Source organism: Schistocerca nitens, chromosome 3, assembly GCF_023898315.1.
Source record: "Schistocerca nitens isolate TAMUIC-IGC-003100 chromosome 3, iqSchNite1.1, whole genome shotgun sequence".
Taxonomy (NCBI): Eukaryota; Metazoa; Arthropoda; class Insecta; order Orthoptera; family Acrididae; genus Schistocerca; species Schistocerca nitens.
Genome location: NC_064616.1, coordinates 406,601,982 through 406,620,346, shown reverse-complemented (window position 1 = coordinate 406,620,346; position 18,365 = coordinate 406,601,982). Strand labels below are relative to the sequence as shown.

At 39.4% G+C, this 18,365-nt stretch overlaps 1 protein-coding gene and 1 pseudogene across 2 annotated transcripts in view; both read left to right on the top strand.

Annotated features, from left to right (window-relative positions):
* Positions 1-18,365, top strand: part of LOC126248346 (proton myo-inositol cotransporter-like) — a 544,708-nt gene that overhangs the window by 469,061 nt on the left and 57,282 nt on the right. For both annotated transcript variants that reach the window (XR_007545464.1, XM_049949254.1), the window contains exons 4-5: positions 12,315-12,471; positions 14,230-14,325. Coding sequence is in view for 1 of the 2 variants with exons in the window: in XM_049949254.1 (XP_049805211.1) it covers positions 12,315-12,471; positions 14,230-14,325 (253 nt within the window). In the remaining variant the exon portion in view is untranslated. The remainder of the gene's footprint in view (positions 1-12,314; positions 12,472-14,229; positions 14,326-18,365) is intronic.
* On the top strand, positions 3,955-4,072 carry LOC126250385 (5S ribosomal RNA; annotated as a pseudogene).

Sequence of the window (18,365 nt, the reverse complement as noted above, 5' to 3'; positions counted from 1 at the left end):
ACACAAAAAACTTATTAATTTATGAATTGGACTAACTAGCAGTAGAATTAAATTGTACCTCCACATGTGATCACATTGCCTGTTTTTCTCGAATAAAGGGACCATACTACAGTCGTATTTTTGTAGTTTTGTTTATATTTATGGTATGAGAGGTTCAGAACTTAAATATACTTCTCCCGAAGCAGTTTGATGCAATTTTCAAATATTCTCGAGGAAATAGAAGTTTATTTTCTCGAGAATATCTAAGTTTTCCGACCATGTTTAATATGCTAAAATGTGGAAGATTTTTTTCGACAAGTAATATGGCTCTGTGGTAGAATGTTTGCTCTCTGTATGGCAGCCTGGATTCGATCTCAGACGGATTCAAATTTTTAAAAGAAGGTGCATATTCTATGAGCATATAGGTGAAGTGTAAAATACATCGCAGGTTCGAATCCTGCCTCGGGCATGGGTGTGTGTGATGTCCTTAGGTTAGTTAGGTTTAAGTAGTTCTAAGTTCTAGGGGACTTATGACCTAAGATGTTGAGTCCCATAGTGCTCAGAGCCATTTTTTTGTAAAATACAAAAATATAAACACAAATTTAATTTGTAGTTTATTAACTATGCAGTCTTGATTAACAATCCTTTATAAGAGTTTGGTAATTCGTAATTTTTGTTTGCTATGAGAACTGGACATTTTATGCAGTACACAAGGTGATTCAGCTGCCCGTACCGCAGTTTTATGCAACCCGCAATTATGTAGCTCGTTTTCTTAAACCACGCTCGAGATTTTGACTTTCTCTCGCTCGCTTCACCAAAATTATTAACCGTACAGGAAAAAAAGTGCAGGACATTTTTGTAGGAAATTTATTGCAGTTAAATTTTACACTGGGCCAAGTTTTCTCTGGAGGCCTCAGTTTTAGAGTTATTCAAGTAAAACGTATCAAATGGTTCAAATGGCTCTGAAAATTATGGGACTTAACATCTGTGGTCATCAGTCCCCTAGAACTTAGAACTACTTAAACCTAACTAACCTAAGGACATCACACATATCCATGCCCGAGGCAGGATTCGAACCTGCGACCGTAGCAATCGCGAGGTTCCGGACTGAGCACCTAGAACCGCTCGGCCACCGTGGCCGGCCAAAAACGTATCAAAATGACCTTCAAACACACCTGCACGCACACTCGTCACTCACCAGTCATAATTTCTAGTACGTTGTTTGTGGCACTCCATCCCACAATTATACAAACATTTCTGACTACACGAACTATTCCTGATATTCGACCTTCCTTGGTCTCTATTGATTAGGCTATTACACCACCAGCATAGTCGGCTATTTCATTAGCGTTATTAATTAAAACGTGCCCGTGAGAATAATGAACGAAAAAGATTTTTGTAAACGCTACGCTAAAACTGATTACGTTGACAATTTGGTCGAACTTAACCCTTACAAGCATAGTAGTTTCGTAGTCAGAAAGCCTGAAGAATACAACGGTCTAATTGCTATTAAAATTCACAAAAATGTTAGGTAAAATTTACGTATACGTCTTTTTTACAATTTGTCAGTGTTTGGTAAAGGCCAGACAGTGAAGACCAAAAAAGTCGAATGTGGGAAATAATTCGTGTACCCGCAAATATTTGTAGAGTGGTAGGAGGGAGTTGCCCCTGAACAACATACTAGGAACTCTAACCAACGGGGGCTGAGTGTGTGATTGGGGGTGCGTTTGAAGGTCACTTTTGTACGTTTTTTCGTGAATAACTCGAAAACTACGGCCTCTAGTGAAAACGTATTCCAGTACAAAATTTAACTGCATTAAATTTCCTACAAAAAGGTCCTGTTCCTTTTTTTCTGTAGGACTAATAGTTTGCGCGTAGAAAGCGAAATAATATGAAAATGTCACGCGTGGTTTATGAGGGCCAGCCATAATTTTGCCTCTGGAAACCTACCAGGCAAATGTCGAATCCATGCCACGCAGAATAGCTGCTGTATTGAGTTGCAAATAAACTACTTTTACTCTGGTTAGTGTTTTCTGGGATGTCTTTCATGGAAACACTAAATTTTAAATCAGAAACCATTTAGGACAAATGCTGTTTCTTAGCATGGATACACGATTTTTGTTCTTAAACAACTGAGCCACTCGAATCCGACGCAACTTCTTCCTATTGACCACCACGTTCACCTCGAGATGTAACCAAAAACTTGGCGAAGTTTCAGTTCGCTGGTATTTATGTTCCCTAATCATACCGTCATCTTTGGAGTAGATAATCGCATCGCTAAAACCCTAAACATGATAGGTATGTAATAAATAATTATAGATTCGAAGGTCAGTAATGGGTATTTATTTCCAACGCCATTTATTTACAACGTCACTGCGTGGTGGAACAGTAACACATACGGGAAAACTGTTTCTGCCAGCCATAGCTGTGAGGTCATAATAAAGCAAGTTTCCCGTTTTGGTTCCACAAGAAGTAACGTGGGCAGACGTTACTCAAATAATAATGTTAATTATTTAAAATTATATACATACAGTGCATAGAATTGTAACCATTTATCGGTTCAAAAAATGGTTCAAATGGCTCTGAGCACTATGCGACTTAACTTCTGAGGTCATCAGTCGCCTAGAACTAATTGAACCTAACTAACCTAAGGACATGGAATGAACAGGCAACCACACAATTCAGCTGTGTTTAATTTACCAGAAGTTTCCGGTTGAGACGACATGTCAGTTTGACGTCCGGCGGAGCAACTTCGAATTCCACCATTAGATCGGCTACTAAACAGCTGCTAGTATCGATGTTTTTGTGTAATCGATTTCCACGTTCAAACTGCAGGCATGCCGCATATGATGATATAAACTGTTATAGGTCCTAAATCTTTCTTTATTCTTTTTTTAAGTAGAGTATCGAGGTATTGCATCCTTCCCTTACCGAATAATTCATTAAAACTACAGTCTTCCACAATATGTACACATACAGCTAATAAAATATAATACTTATGTATTCTAATTTTGGGAGTCATAACCAGAAAAGACGTCATGATCAACAAGATCTAAACTAGTATTGCTTTTGGACATTTGTAGTAAGTTCCTATGGGCCAAACTGCTGAGGTCATCGGTCCCTAGGCTTACACACACACACACACACACACACACACACACACACACACACACACACACACACACACACACGCCCGAGGGAGGACTCGAACCTCCGGCGGGGGCGCCCCACGAACCGTATCAAGACGCCCTAGACCACGTGGTTACCAACGCGACTAGTATTACTTATCCAGTAGACAAGTTGCAGAATGTACTTAGGGTTCAATATACAAAAACTTTAGTAGATAGTGGTCTAAGTCTGCTCGACGCATAATGCCTCCTTTATGTATCTTATTCTTAACACTATCGAAGAAAAACTTCTGGGAATGTAGTCTATCCTATACTGGTTTCCTTACGATGAATAGACAGTCATCGAGCCTAGAGATAGTCCACACTAGAACTGTCAGCATCGCTGTTTGGTAGCTCATGTAATCGATAACAAAACTACAAATATACAAAGCATACCATTATAACCAATATCATGTACCGGCAACACTTAAGCAAATATGGACGGCTGGAGAGACAGCATGGCTCAATATTTCTGCAGGAGACTTCCAACGACTTGAGTTCGTGCGACGTCGAGCTGCTGCACTAGGCCGGGCAAAAGGAGCTCCGACACGATATTAGGAGGGACCCCATGACTTTTGTCACCTCAGTGTATAACGTTGACTGTTTTGGAGGAGAGTGAACGCACGTTGACGATGGATGGTCGAATTGACAGTTAGTTCAGATGCCGCTTCGTATCTCATTCCCAGGTCTGGTGGAGTAAGTTAATCTGAGCTGAATCGCCATCGTCGCCTGATAGTTCTGTCTGTCATCCTTCGACGTCTTCTCTCCATCTTGTGTGTAGCATTTTACGGTCATGTGTTGTTATTTAGCCAACGGCCTTGCCACAGTGGTAACACCGGTTCCCGTCAAATCACCGAAGTTAAGCGCTGTCGGGCTGGGCTAGCACTTGCATGGGTGGCCATCCGGTCTGCCGAGCGCTGTTGGCAAGCGGCGTGCACTCAGCCCTTGTGAGGCAAACCGAGGAGCTACTTGATTGAGAAGTAACGGCTCCGGTCCCTGCAACTGACATACGGCTGGGAGAGCGGTGTGCTGACCACATGCCCCTCCATATCCGCATCCAGTGACGCCTATGGTCTGAGGATGACACGGCGGCCGGTCGGTACCGTTGAGCCTTCCAACGCCTGTTCGGACGGAGAGAGGAGAGAGAGTTATTATTTAAATAGACAATTACTCTATTTCTATATAGTGGCCTGGGTGTCCTTAAAGTGAATTTCCTGCATTAATATGCTGTCATGAGTACAGAAAAAAATTGCATTCACCCTACCCGTAGGCTTTGGGGCTATTCACGTTGCAGGACACGCGTGAAAAGAACGTAATTACATCCGCACTTAGAAGATATAGATAACAGAAAGTGCTGCCGTCTTGAGTCTTTAACGAGGTGTTCTGTGCTAATCATCGACTAAACTGGGACCTGTGGGGGCCTAATGCAAAATATTATCTATCTGCTTATAATCTTAATGATTTAATGTGGAAATCGATTCCGCAAACTCTTGCTGATGTGTGCTCGTATAAAAAAAATTATTCTGGAATTTTTAGTACTACTACAGACGGCATATAAGCGCTGGACTGAGGACCTAAGTCTACATTATATGTACTATGTTATCAAAATACATGTCTTAGTTCTACTTACGATATCAGTCATTCATCCATGCTAGGGTAGCCGTATTGGGTTCTTTCATATAACTGTCAGACTAGGGAGCTGCATCTCTCAAATTCAGGCAGCCCGCCAGAAACGTTGCCAAACGTGTTCTTCGTTTGGTTTCCTAAAACCGAACGCGAGAACGATACGGGGACGGTAATAAGGATCGAATCCAAGCCAAAGGCTGAGCAGTCTCGTGCGCTATCATCTACGCTACGAGAACAACTGACACTAATTGTATCTGGCGGGCTTAAATTTGCACACAACAGCCTGACTGGCTAACATCAGTTCTGATTAACTCGGAAACGGCGCGACGTATCAAATTTTTGCTTAATAATTGTTTCTCAGCACAACCTATCCTGAAACACCCTTAAAAGCTTTTCAGACTGTTTATGACCAGTGTATTGTAGTAAAGTAGTATAGATTGTCTGCCAGTCTAATTTCTGTCGATTCTTTTACGATACAGTTCCAATAGGAGACATAATAACAACTGTATGTACCTCAACATACATCACTCCATGCCCCTTGGTTAGACAGTGCTGCGCTACTGCATATTTCTCAAGTTTTAGTAATAGTGTGTGGCGATGTTTCTCAACAATCTGTCGGGAATGGTGTGACTTGTCTGGTCAATAAACATTTTCCCACGATGGGAAGGGTTTTTGTAAAACCTGGCATACTCAGTCCTACATCATCGTCAACCGAGACGAGAAGAGATCTAATCGTGACTGGCGGGTGAAACACCCTTCCAGTATTATATCTTTTTAAAATCCTTCCTACCACTTACGGTACACTACCAGCGTGTAATAGGAAAGCAACGTATCTACGTACATCTTCTACTGGTTCCGGTGTAGGTCCAAACTTCGAATCACGACGAACGTCATTGTAGCCATTTTGAGCCCAAGATTTAGGTCTTTAGTTCTAGTTCAAGGTTTCCGCTTCCGAGACGGCAAAAGCCGTCCTTGCCCACGTTCTCAGGACCTCCGTGCGTTGGTACAATGGGCGACAACTTACCGCATGTAAATACTACTCCAGATGCGTTGGTGTCCTATGAACAATGTGTCAGAGTGTCCCATCATCCTTCCTTCAGACCAGTACGTCCAAAAAAGGAAGCTTTCTACCCATTTCGACCTTTACTGTGAACTTGATGTTGGTGTGTAGGCAATTAAAATGATCCATGAAATGGCTAAGACAGTCTAGTCCATGTGGCCACACCACAAACGTATCATCGGCGTAGCTCCTAAAACAGGCGAGTTCTGAAAAAAGCCGTCTTCAGCGCCTTACCTTAAAAAATCTTACATAAATTGGCGACTATGGAGGATAATCGACTCTCCATAGCCCTCCGTCAATTTGTTCAAAATGCATATCATGTATGAATGAAAAATAGGTAGATGGTGCCAAATGATGGCAAGATTTAGTAAATATTGTTCTCACATGAAGATGGCGGCCAGATGTACCGCTGAAAAATTGTCAAGATGCTTGTGTGATCTAGCTGCAGAACCAACAAGATTACTCAGTTAATAGGCCGGCAAATTTTACGCAGTCACAGGCAACGTGGAAGGAAGAGTTTTATGCATACATTGAGACTGGCAGTCGTCACATTGAACACTGCCTATGGGCTTCAGTGGTAGGTATAGGGTGTGAGTTGTTTACGTCAGTGAAACACTAAACATTCATTTCTGGCATTAGTTTCCGTCTGAAAGCAATCGGTTTAATATCCTCCACCAAGACAAAGCGAACCAAAAACATTAAAATGACTGTCAATACTGGTACTGTGACCTAAGCGGCGGGTGACACAGTACTTATCGCGCTGGACCCTCCCATTAAGGGTTAGTGTTTCCATGGTTTTCTTTAAATCGAATACGTCTAATACAGGGATGATTACTCTGAAAGGGGGACAGCAGATTTTTTCTTCCCTTATCTTCCTTCCTTTCTTCCTTCCTTCCTTCCTACCGGTACTTCGAAATAAATTGCAGCTTCCCCAATTGTGCTATGTACCTGCGTGTTCGAATTTACGCGAATACATTGATAACAAATCATAATCGTTGTAAGTTGTCTGCTTAAGAATGAAGAAGATTGTCTCTGTAATGTCAGTGTCAATGCAATTTAATTTTCCTCGACTAACTTCATTTAAGCTGATCTTCAAAATGTTGCTGATTACGTGATTTATTTTTAGTATTGGCTTATCATAAAATAAGGCGACCTTCCAATGCACGCAGTTCACCGCATGTGGAGTAAGGCGGGATATGAACATTAAGAGCCTCGAAGGATGTGGCTGCTTAAGCAATCTCATTTAACAGCGTCACTGTCTGATCGTACACGATGCGGCCGATGTCTATGTTAAGACGCCAGTTCTGTTGTAGCTCCTTGTTAACTACGACAATTGAAGCTTCCCGAATTCCACGCTTCTTGAGTTGAACGTTTTTAAGGGCCGTTCTTTAAGGCCACTTTGGGCGCCATTAAATCTGGCATACCGCCCAGAGGCGGCCACAGCACTGCTGACCAGTTTGCTGTAATTGATGTAAATTGTACTTTTCCTGTCTCCAGACAAACTCCTCCACGCGGACTACTCCTTACAAGAGAAATTATTGAGATGCCTCTGTACAAAACGATTTTAGGTGCCATAAAATGAGTTCTTACAGGATCTGAAATGGAAATGATGCGCAGAAGTTGTCATGATCCTCATTTCGAGTATACCAAACATGACATCTGAACTACTCAGGACACACGGTGGAATGAAAGTAAGTTCCTGTTGGAATATGACATAAGCTTCATTCCATGATATATATACCGGTCCATGTCTAGTTGCAAAATACGCCAAGTATTATAATGCTTTCAGAACCTTTTTTCTGATTAATAAAGGCTTTTACAGTGTAAGAGCCGCGGTTCAAAATTAAGAGCCGACCAGTAATAAAGGAACGATTAACTAAAATGATAATTTTAATAACGGTTTCTTTAATTTACGTATTTAATATTACCACCCAATCACATGCCATTCCAAACAATTTTTGAATTTTGTAATAACCATCTTCCAACTTTCCAGGTAAAATACTGCTGCCTTCTATTTTACCCAGCTTTGCGTATGATTTTATTCTCCACTTTCCTCAAAAGAAAGACAGTTTTCGAGTTGTCGCAAGAGATGGCAGTCATATAGCATTACTCTTTCATCCGAATTTTTAAGTTGTTTGCCTATTGCAGCAACGTGTGTGGACGTACACGCAGCTTCTTATAGCTCAGAGATTGTAACAGTTCACATAAAGTTGTCCTAGAAACGTCTGGAAATTCTAGAGAAACATGACGTTTACCAGTTCTCTGTTCATTTTGAACATTTTAAAGACTTTTCTGCAATTAGGGCGCCATTGGCTAAGTTTTTCTTTCACTAATTGCATTGTGTCCTTTGGTGGTTATATATCCAATCACTGATAGCGTTTGGAACCCATTTTAACGCACTGTCTTGCGAAGGCAGACAGCAGTGAACTGTCACCAATAAGAAGTGATCTGTTACAATCCCAACAGGCCAATTCACTGTATTACGTGTGTGCGAAATAGTCAGCTTCGTCAAACGCTTGATACACTGATGTGACAAAAGTCATGGGACAACTCCTGAAATCGAGGCGGACCTCCTTTTGTTTGACGCAGTGCAGCGTGGACTCAACAAGTCGTTGGAAGTCTCCTGCAGAATTATTGAGCTATGCTGTCTCTGTAGCCGTCCATAATTGCGAAAATGTTGCCGGTGCAGGATGTTATGCACGAACTGACATCTCGATTAAGTCCAATAAATGTTCGATGGGATTAATGTCGGACGATCTGGGTGGCCAAATCATTCGCACGATTGTCCAAAACGTTCTCCAAACCAACTGCGAACAATTGTGACCCGTTGACATGGCAAATTCCATCGTTGTTTGGGAACATGAAGTCCATGAATGGCAACAGGTAGTCTTAGAGTTGCCGAACATAACCATTTCCAATCAGTGATCGGTTCAGTTGGACCAGAGGACAGAGTCGATTCCATGTAAAAACAGCCCACAAAGTTATGGAGCGACCACCTGCTGCTTGCACAGTGCCATGTTGATAACTTGGGTCCATGGCTTCGTGGGGTCCGTGCCACACTTGAATCCTACCAACTGAAGTCGGAACTCATCTGATCAGACTTCGGTTTTCCAGTCCTCTATAGTCCAACAGACATGCTCGCAAACCCAGGAGAGACACTGTAGTCGGTGTCCTGGTGTTAGCAAAGGCATTCGCGTCAGTCGTCTGTTGCCATACCCGAACAATGCCAGATTCCGCCACACTGTACGAACGGATACGTTCGTCGTAGGTCCCACATTTAATTTGCGCAATGTTGCTTGTCTATTAGTACCAACAACTCTATGTAAACGCCACTGCTCTCTATCGTTAAGAGAAGGTCTTTGACCACTGCGTTGTTCGTCGTGGTGAGAGGTGCTGCCTGAAATTTGGTTTTCTCGGCGAACTCTTGATGCAGTCGATCTCTGAATATTGAATTCCTTAAAGATTTCCGGAATGGAATGTCCCATGCGTCTACATCCAACTACCATTCCAAGTTCAAAGTCTGTTAATTCCCGTCGTGCGGCGGTAATCACGTCGGAAACCTTTTGACATGAATCACCTGAGTACAAATAACAAGAAATGGTTCAAATGGCTCTGAGCACTATAGGACTGAACATCTGAGGTCATCAGTCCCCTAGAACTTGGAACTACTTCTTACATGTGGTCGATGTTTGTGTCTGGGTACACAGTCATCCAAGCAAACGACTTCTCATAACATGCACCACGCCACGGGTACAGGCTGGAGGGAGGAGGTTCTGTGATGTGGGCAACATTGACCTGCGCTATAGTGAGAGAGGTGGCAGGATTCGAAGGACGACTAAAACTGTGGACAACGAGAACTGCCGGCCACCGACATCCGTTCATGCTTGATGTCTTCCCTTACGGTGATGGCATCTTCCAGCAGCATAACTGTCCAAATCACAAAACCAGTATCGTGCTACTGTGGTTCAGGGAGCACGATAGTGAACTCATGTGGCTGTCTTGTCCACCATATTTGCCTGGTCTGAACTCGATAGATCCCATCTATGACCCTACCAGGTGCTAGCTCTGTTTACACAAGCCACTGACAAGTAATTTAAGGGAATATCGTGGCCTGTGCATACCACATTCTTCCAGAAACCTGCCAATTTACAGAATCACTGCTGTACAGCATTCCACATGTGGAGCAGCACATTGTTAAGCAGATGGTCATATTGTTTTGACCCATCGTTGTAAGTAACAGCCTAACATCCTGTTGATGAGGAAACATAAGTGCGCACTAAGTATGTTAGGCAAGATTGTAGAAGGCAATTCATTGTGCGGACCTTCTTGAAAGAATCATTAGCCTGAGATGATTTAGAGAGAATCTAAATCAAGATGGGCAGATGCGGATCTGAAATCCATGTGTGATGGGTGGAGAGAGAAAAAGAGAGAGAGAGAGAGAGAGAGAGAGAGAGAGAGAGAGAGAGAGAGAGAGAGAGAGAGAGTCAGGTGGTTAGAGGAGAGGGAAGGCGACAGGAGAGTATACTAAGGGATTAGATTGTTATTCTGCAGGAAGGATATTGAAATACCATTTCTGCCATTCTGATTTAGGTTTTCTGTGGTTTCCGTAAATAATTTGATTGGAATGCCAAGGAGAGTCGTTGGAAAAGAATCGTGTCAGATTTGAATTCCTGGAAATGCTTCTAATAAATTTCTACACTGAATATAATTTCCCAACTTAATGTTTCATCAGTATTGAAAACAACCATGGACATCATATTCTTGAAAAAGGCATAAGATAGACCTACCCTACATGTGGTACAATCACTTAATTTGTTTTATTAATTTGTCTTTCAGGTACTTTTACACCTGGAATAGTGTCCGCACCACTTTTAGTATCCCTCAAAGATGTATTATCTATTTGAATAGCAATAATACTTAACTATGTCCAAACAAAAATTTGACTTGCTCTTTCTTGCCAGGTCAATGATAATTTGTGGTACTTTTTTCTGAAGAAATGCAAATTTGTCTACTCAGTTTCTGATTATGTACTCTTAATCACTCTATGCTATTTGCCTGTTAACTGTTGCATTGTGTGCAGAAGACCTAAATATTCATATGGTATAAATGAAGAAATTTTCTTTCTGCAGCCAAGTCATTATGGAAGTCATAAGGTTGTGTAAGGTACTGGATACTATTTCAGTCCCCCTTAGGTATTCTTTTATGTTCATAGTATCAATATAATGCACTGCATGCTGTATTCTCCTGGTTGCTCTCTTCAGTAGGTATTTGATAAAAGGCTTTTACTAGATCCAATCTACAAAAGTAGTGTGTCTTCCCTGAGCTGCCAAGAATTTCATATATACCTGATAGTGAGAAGGTTTCATACATGCTCTGCTTATTTAACAATAATCAGTTGGCTACAACCAGCCATAATTTCTGTGCAATGGCATCTATGTTTTTAGTAATAAGGTAAGACAGAAATTCCATGTTGATAAACTATGTGTAACATCTTCGAAAAGCATTTGCTGGATTTTCTATTGCATCCCTCTGTAGGTGCAAAATTCTGTCAGAATGGAATTTTATGATTTTCTTTTTGGTGTCTGGTAGCAGTTTTCTTTCGCTGAATACTGTCTGCGTGTGCTAACTTCTCAGCTGGAAGAAGGAATATATCTTAATGAGCTATGCATAATAAGATGGATTTCCTTTCTTCTAGAATTCTCCCCTTACATCTTGTTCAATTTGTGATAATTTATCTCTTTATGGAGAAACTGGCAGCCCGCATCTCGTGGTCGTGCGGTAGCGTTCTCGCTTCCCACGCCCGGGTTCGATTCCCGGCGGGGTCAGGGATTTTCTCTGCCTCGTGATGGCTGGGTGTTGTGTGCTGTCCTTAGGTTTGTTAGGTTTAAGTAGTTCTAAGTTCTAGGGGACTGATGACCATAGATGTTAAGTCCCATAGTGCTCAGAGCCATTTGAACCATTTTTGAGAAACCGGCACCTTCTTTCCTTGTTTTGAGCAGGGCTTCATTAGGTCCCATTATCTGACTGTTACCATTGTATGTTATTCTGGTAAATTAATTTTTTTTCTTTTTCTACTTCTGTGTAAAATTTCCTGTCTATTGGTCCGTGTTTTCCCTCACCCATGTCAATCAGCAACTGTATTCAATGGAACATACCACCAGCAGTGGCTACAGTCATTTGAAGCTAGTATACATGTGAAAACAAGAGGATCATTGCTGGAGGCATATGTTTTTTGGGTAGTGCCTATTTAACTACTAAACAGGAAAAAAAAACAGTGTCTAATTTTCTTTTGACTCATTCATGTAGTTAGCTCTCGTATCTTAAGATTGCCCCACAGCCAGGAAGGTAGCTAGTCTCAAATAGCTTGGGGAGCACTAAAATATTTCAAAGTCCATTTTGAAAGGAGTTTATGAATAGATTTTAACTTACGCTGAATAACAGTATTACCTGTCTGTCTGAAACCAAATTTTCTCCTATTGAAGGTTTGGCAAGCATGAGTGTACCTGTGTACATAGCAGAGAGTGCAGTGCCCAGCAAGCGTGGTCGAATGGTTACTACAAATTCACTGTTCATAACTGGTGGGCAGTTTATAGCAGCTGTCCTTTGTGGTGCCTTCAGTAAAACATATGAAGGCTGGAGGTACGTTTGCCATTGCTTCTCTAAATTTCTCACCAAAACAAATTATATAATGGAAATTCATTTGTACGTTTCTTTCATAGGGATGTGGTGTGTTAGAAACAAGAATGTTTCTGTTGTGTAAGTCTGCAGATACAAGGCAAGGGTACCATAAGTTACAAGTTAGTTGCTTAGTTAGTTGTTTTTGCAACACATACATGTTAGATTTGTATTATAAAAATGTGGAAAAAGTCACTTTTGTAAAAATTACTTGCACCTTGCCTTACATAAAATCATACTTTATTGTTTACTTGGATAGATAAAAAATCTACTCACCAAGCAGTGGCAGAACACTCACATAAGACTGTTGTGATTGGCAAGCTTTCAGAGCCAGTGACTCCTTCATCAGGTAGAGGGTTGAAGAGGAAGGAAGAAGGGTGAAGGAAAAGGACTGGAGAGGTCTAGGAAAAGGGGTAGATTTTGGGAAAGTCACCCAGAACCGTGGGATGAGAAGGAAGGTCTTTCTTCTCATCACGTACAGTAAGTCTCCCCTGACCTGTGGTTCTGGGTGACTTTCCCAAAATCAACCCCTTTTCCTAGACCTCTCCAGTCCTTTTCCTTCACCCTTCTTCTTTCCTCTTCAACTCTTCTGCCTGAAGAAGGAGCCACTGGCTCTGAAAGCTTGCCAATAACAGTCTTTTATGTTTGTGTTCTGCCGCCGCTTGGTGAGTAGATTTTTTAACTATTAAATTAAATAATTTTATCAATACTTGATTGTTTCTGTTGTTACACTTTATTGTTTGATAGATTTAAATGTAACAATATTTAGTGGTAGTACAAAAGTGATGGAAAAGATTAAGCAATGCCAATCAGTAGCTGCCCTTAACTCGTTCCTTTTAAAAACTGGGGAAGAGATCCTACAGCAACTTGTAAATCCCCATTTGAGTTTACATCAGGCAAATGTCTTGCCTAGGGCATTGTCACAAATTGTCCAGATTGCTCCAGCTAGAGCAGTTACAGATTTGAGGCTATGTTAATGGGATGAAGGAATTTTAATAGCCTTAAAGCAGAGTTATAATGTCAAATAATAAACTGACTTTACCTCCATAGTACTGTGACTGCCAGTGTTTTTCACATTGAGCAATTTTCACTATGTCTGACTCTGTCAATCACCACCAGTATTGTTATCCACCTGACCAAACACACGCAGAAAATTTATTATGTTCTTATATTTTGGGTATTTAAAGATCATATTAACCAAAAAGTAGAAATCAATGTTCACAATGCTGCACAAAACCTGTACAGTACATGATGAATTTGTCACCAGTTCTAGTAAAAAAGGAAGTAGTAATATTTTTGTGATATTGTACTATAGTTAGTATATAATTGAGAATAATGTATCAGTACATCCTTAATTATTGCATTATAGAGTAGGAGACTGTGTAGCTAATCTAGCATATCAGGTTAGTCTAAAAAGTTGTAGTTCATCATACAGTATGGCAAACATGCTTTACGAAGAAGGTGAGGGGGGAGGGTGTTTGTTTCCGGTGATGCTGCTGTTACAGCAGTCAGTGACTGTAAACAGTTGGTAAAACTGTTAAGAAACCATAAACATATGCTGTCCATTAACAAATCCTGTTAAGCTTTTATGAAGCAATAGCATACTTTATTTTACTGTAGAATGCCATTTTAATTTTGATAGCAGACAGATACTAATTCCACAGTCAAGATGCATCAGGGCATTTTCTTTGTTTCAAATTTTGATGTGTGTCTAAATTTCAGGTATATGTTGGGCCTTGCAGCAATACCAGCATGCATTCAATTTTTTGGTTTCCTTGGAATGCCTGAGAGTCCAAGATGGCTTGTTTCAAAGAAGAGGTACATGTTCTATTATTGATTTTGTAATGAAAACAGTGTCATCCCCATATAAAACTTCAGATGTTCAGAAGTTAAAGCACATCACATTCAATAACATTACATTTAGCCTCCCAGAATTGCTTACATTTCTTCTTTCATTTTAGCAAGAATTGTGTTTTGTACCAGTTTTATGAACTTCATTGTTAATATGTGTAAGACTGGGAATATTTAAATAGCACAGGTCGCCCTTCAATGAAGTTTGACCCCATAATTTTGATAACATAAGATAAAAGTTTATCCCTCAAAACCTATAAATAATCTATTGCAAATAGTTAAAACCATTGTTGAAATCTTGATATCTTCCTTTTATATATTTTATTGTATTTAACCACTGAAATTAATTTCCTTAGGTGAATTAGAACTATATAGCTAACTCACAAAAAATTATATTTGGTTTTGGGAACTGTCTTTGACTGTCTACCTTTATGTTGAACAAGATATGATTGAGTATATCTGATGCTGATCTAATTTGTTGCTCTTATTCAATTCATAGTTAGGATGTAAAATGTTGGGGGGGGGGGGGGTTTCTCTCCTGTTTATATTCATACATGTTCTGATTTCTCACAATTGAGCATGTTACATATGTGAGGAAATTGATATGATCTTTGATTCAAATAATTCTGATTAATGTATTTGTGAATTGCTTTTGTTGACTGAATTGGCTGATCACAAAAATTAATATTTTTGTATTTTTTCAGTCCCTTCAGTTATTCTGATTTGGTGTGGCTTGTACTCCGTTTTTGGGTAACACAAATGATTAGGAAAACTATCCCTTGTGAATTTGATTGGTTTACTAAGATTTTTTTTTTCAATTATTTATCAGCATGTGCATCTTGCTTCCAAAAAGAAGCCATATTTGTGGTTATTTTTCATTCACTGCACAAGACAGTGATTGTCCAGAAATTCATTTGAATTTCTCAGAGTTTTCTTGCAACAGCAGTTATGAATACATAAGATATTCAATGAACAGAGTTTTCAGAACACTGCTGGACATACTCTCATGCCATGTATGCTTGTTTTGCATACCACACTTATCATATTACATATTTCTGGGACATTGCTAATATCATTTTTAATCATGTCGTCTTACTACTTAGTAAGACAACATGATCTCAAGCCAGATCTTCTCTTAGAACATAAGTTTATGTATTAGGCAATAATGGGAAACTGTGAGAAGTTTTCTATGAGTACTTGACCAAAACAAGAGACCGATGTATTCTTAATGCAGTCAGAACTTGATAATCCTGGCTGTTACAGTGGGGTTATTTATCATTAATTGTTGTCATGAATACGTTACTCAAGTGTGAGGTGTATCAAACCTCCAATAGAAATGTAGCTGTGATGTCAGTCTGTAAGTTAGTATATTTGTCCTCCCTGAAAGAGAGACAACTTGTCAAACTTTATAGTGAACAGAGTTGTTTGTGTTTACACTGATTTATGGTAAAAAATAGAGCAAGCTATTGTATGTATTCAGTATAAAACACAAAAAAAGGTCATGAGATAGTGCACCCTCTGTAATTCACTGAAGTCAGTCAGAAAAATTATGATACAGACGTATTTCTATACCATGCTCAATTGTAATTGTGCTGTTGCTACTTTAAAAAAAATTGTGCTACAGTACTCCTCTGCAAAAAGATTTTTAAAACCAAACAAATTTTAATCTTGACACAATTCCCATGATATCATTCCACAGCTTATGCCCAGATTTTTTAAAAATTGGATACTATTTGTTAATGTCACAGATAATTTCCTATCTAGTATACTGGTATGTTTATGGAAAGTGTTAAGGGCTATGTGTGTATTGTTCTGCTTATTTTACTTCCACTTAATTTTTGGTTGCTCACCATTCTATGATATCTCTGACTCACAGTGTAACTTTCTTTTTAGCTAGATATCTGTGACATTGCCTCTGAACCATGCTCAATCTCACTGCTTCTTGTCATCGTGGGTGGCACACAAGTGTCATTCTCAAAGTCGTTTCTCCTAATTTTTTTCTCTCAGAATATAGTTTTTCAATGTTTTTGAAACTTTGTTTCATTATAATTAATTGTTTCTTTTACATATTTGGTTTTCAGATCAGTTTCCTTTAACTTGTATAGTCTTACGCTAGGTAGTTTCATGTGCAGATGTAACCACTATCCCAATGTTTTGCTAACACTTTCATCACCTTCAAATTCAATTAAAAGAGGTCAAATTTGTATTATTTAATTCAGGCAGTATGGTTGACAGAGTAGCACGATTGAATTCAGGCTCATGTGTTTTGTGTTCTCAGACTTGGGTGAGGTTGTGCTTATCTGTGGTGAAACAAAAGTGTGCTAAAATCTTGTCATGTCTATGATCTACTTGATGTTTTTTTGCATATCTGTGAATAATGACTGTGCTTGTGTCATGTTGCAGAAAAAAAAGGTTGTCATAATCGATAGAAACAGTGTCTATAATTTTTTCAACAAAGCAAACTGTATTGAATTTCATGTCTTGGGTTTTTTTTATGATTCCACTACTTTACTGACCCCAGGCCAAATTAAAGCCTGCAATTCATCATCTGCTACAAAACAGGGTGGAAATGATCCACATTTCACGTAAGAGCTCCAGCAATTAAAATGGAAAAAAGACTTCTTTAGAAGCCTTGATTTTTGAGTATTGGAGAGCCTCAGTAATTGAAGACATTTCCCCTCTTGGATCAAGTCAAAACTTGTTCTCTACCAACATGTGTAAGGCATCTTCTTCTTCCTTTTTTGCACTTTGTGGTCTAGGCAAAAACACCTGCATATCTCTGAGTTAGTTACTGCACTTACTTGTGTTCCAGTAAAAGAAGAAACATATTACACTGTAATTTCACTACTGCTGTGAAGGAAACCCTGATTACATATACAGCAGAAACATCTGATTTCGGCCATTCAAAAGTGCTTCTCTCTGTTTTTGTTTATGTCTGAGGGTAATGAAACATTATGTTAAAAGTGATCCTCATACATTTTCAGTGCTTACTGAACTACAAATTTTAATTAAAACTCTCAAGCATATGTGGATGCTTTCATCTGAGTACCTCGCAAAATGACTCTCCAGTTGCAACGGCAGTGACAGGCATTTTACTGTCATTTCTAGTAACCTAGAGTTATAGCACTGTTCGCTTCTATATGTGAGTAATCTGATTGCATTAGAGAACTTAGGTCTTCTTTATTGCTCTATCAATAACTATTAAAATAGGATTACCTCTTTATCCATCCTGACTCAAGACATTAGAATTCCTGGAAATGCTTCTAAGAAATTTCTACACTGAATGTAATTTCCCAACATAATGTTTCATTAGTATTTAAAACAACCATGGACATCATATTCTTGAAAAAGGCGTAAGATAGACCTACCCTACATGTGGTACAATCACTTTATTAATTTTATAAAAGTATAATAGTTAGCATCTCTCTCTCTCTCTCTCTCTCTCTCTCTCTCTCTCTCTCTCTCTCTCTGCCCCTCCCCCTCTCCCTCCTTCCCTCTTTCCCTAGCTTAAAAAAATCTTTAGTACAGCCTATTTGTGTTGTGTGGGTCAGTTTCATTGAAGTGCAATGTGGACTTTAAAAAAATCTATTTGAACCTAATAATCAGTGGTTTACAATAGGCAGTGGAACAACTGTGATAAATACTAAATAAACAAACTGTCATAAAAGTTATGATTATAGTACGTACTTAACATTTCATAAATCATGTTAAATAGGTTGAGTGACATACTGATGGGGATATCAAAACTAAATACATGAGCCAAGAATTTCAGTGAGACATAAATTTGTTCATGTGTAACTGTTTACATAATTTATCATGTATTTTGTGTTTCAGATGAAACATGGCGTAGATTAGCTGTCATATAATGTTAATGGGTTTTATTACTAAATGAAATCGTCCAGATTTTGTAGACAAATTTTATTTTTGTCCTGTTCAGAGTGCTCAAGACGGCACACCTGTTGTAGCATTAGTGGACATCATGACCACCAATGAAAAATGAAGAGGCA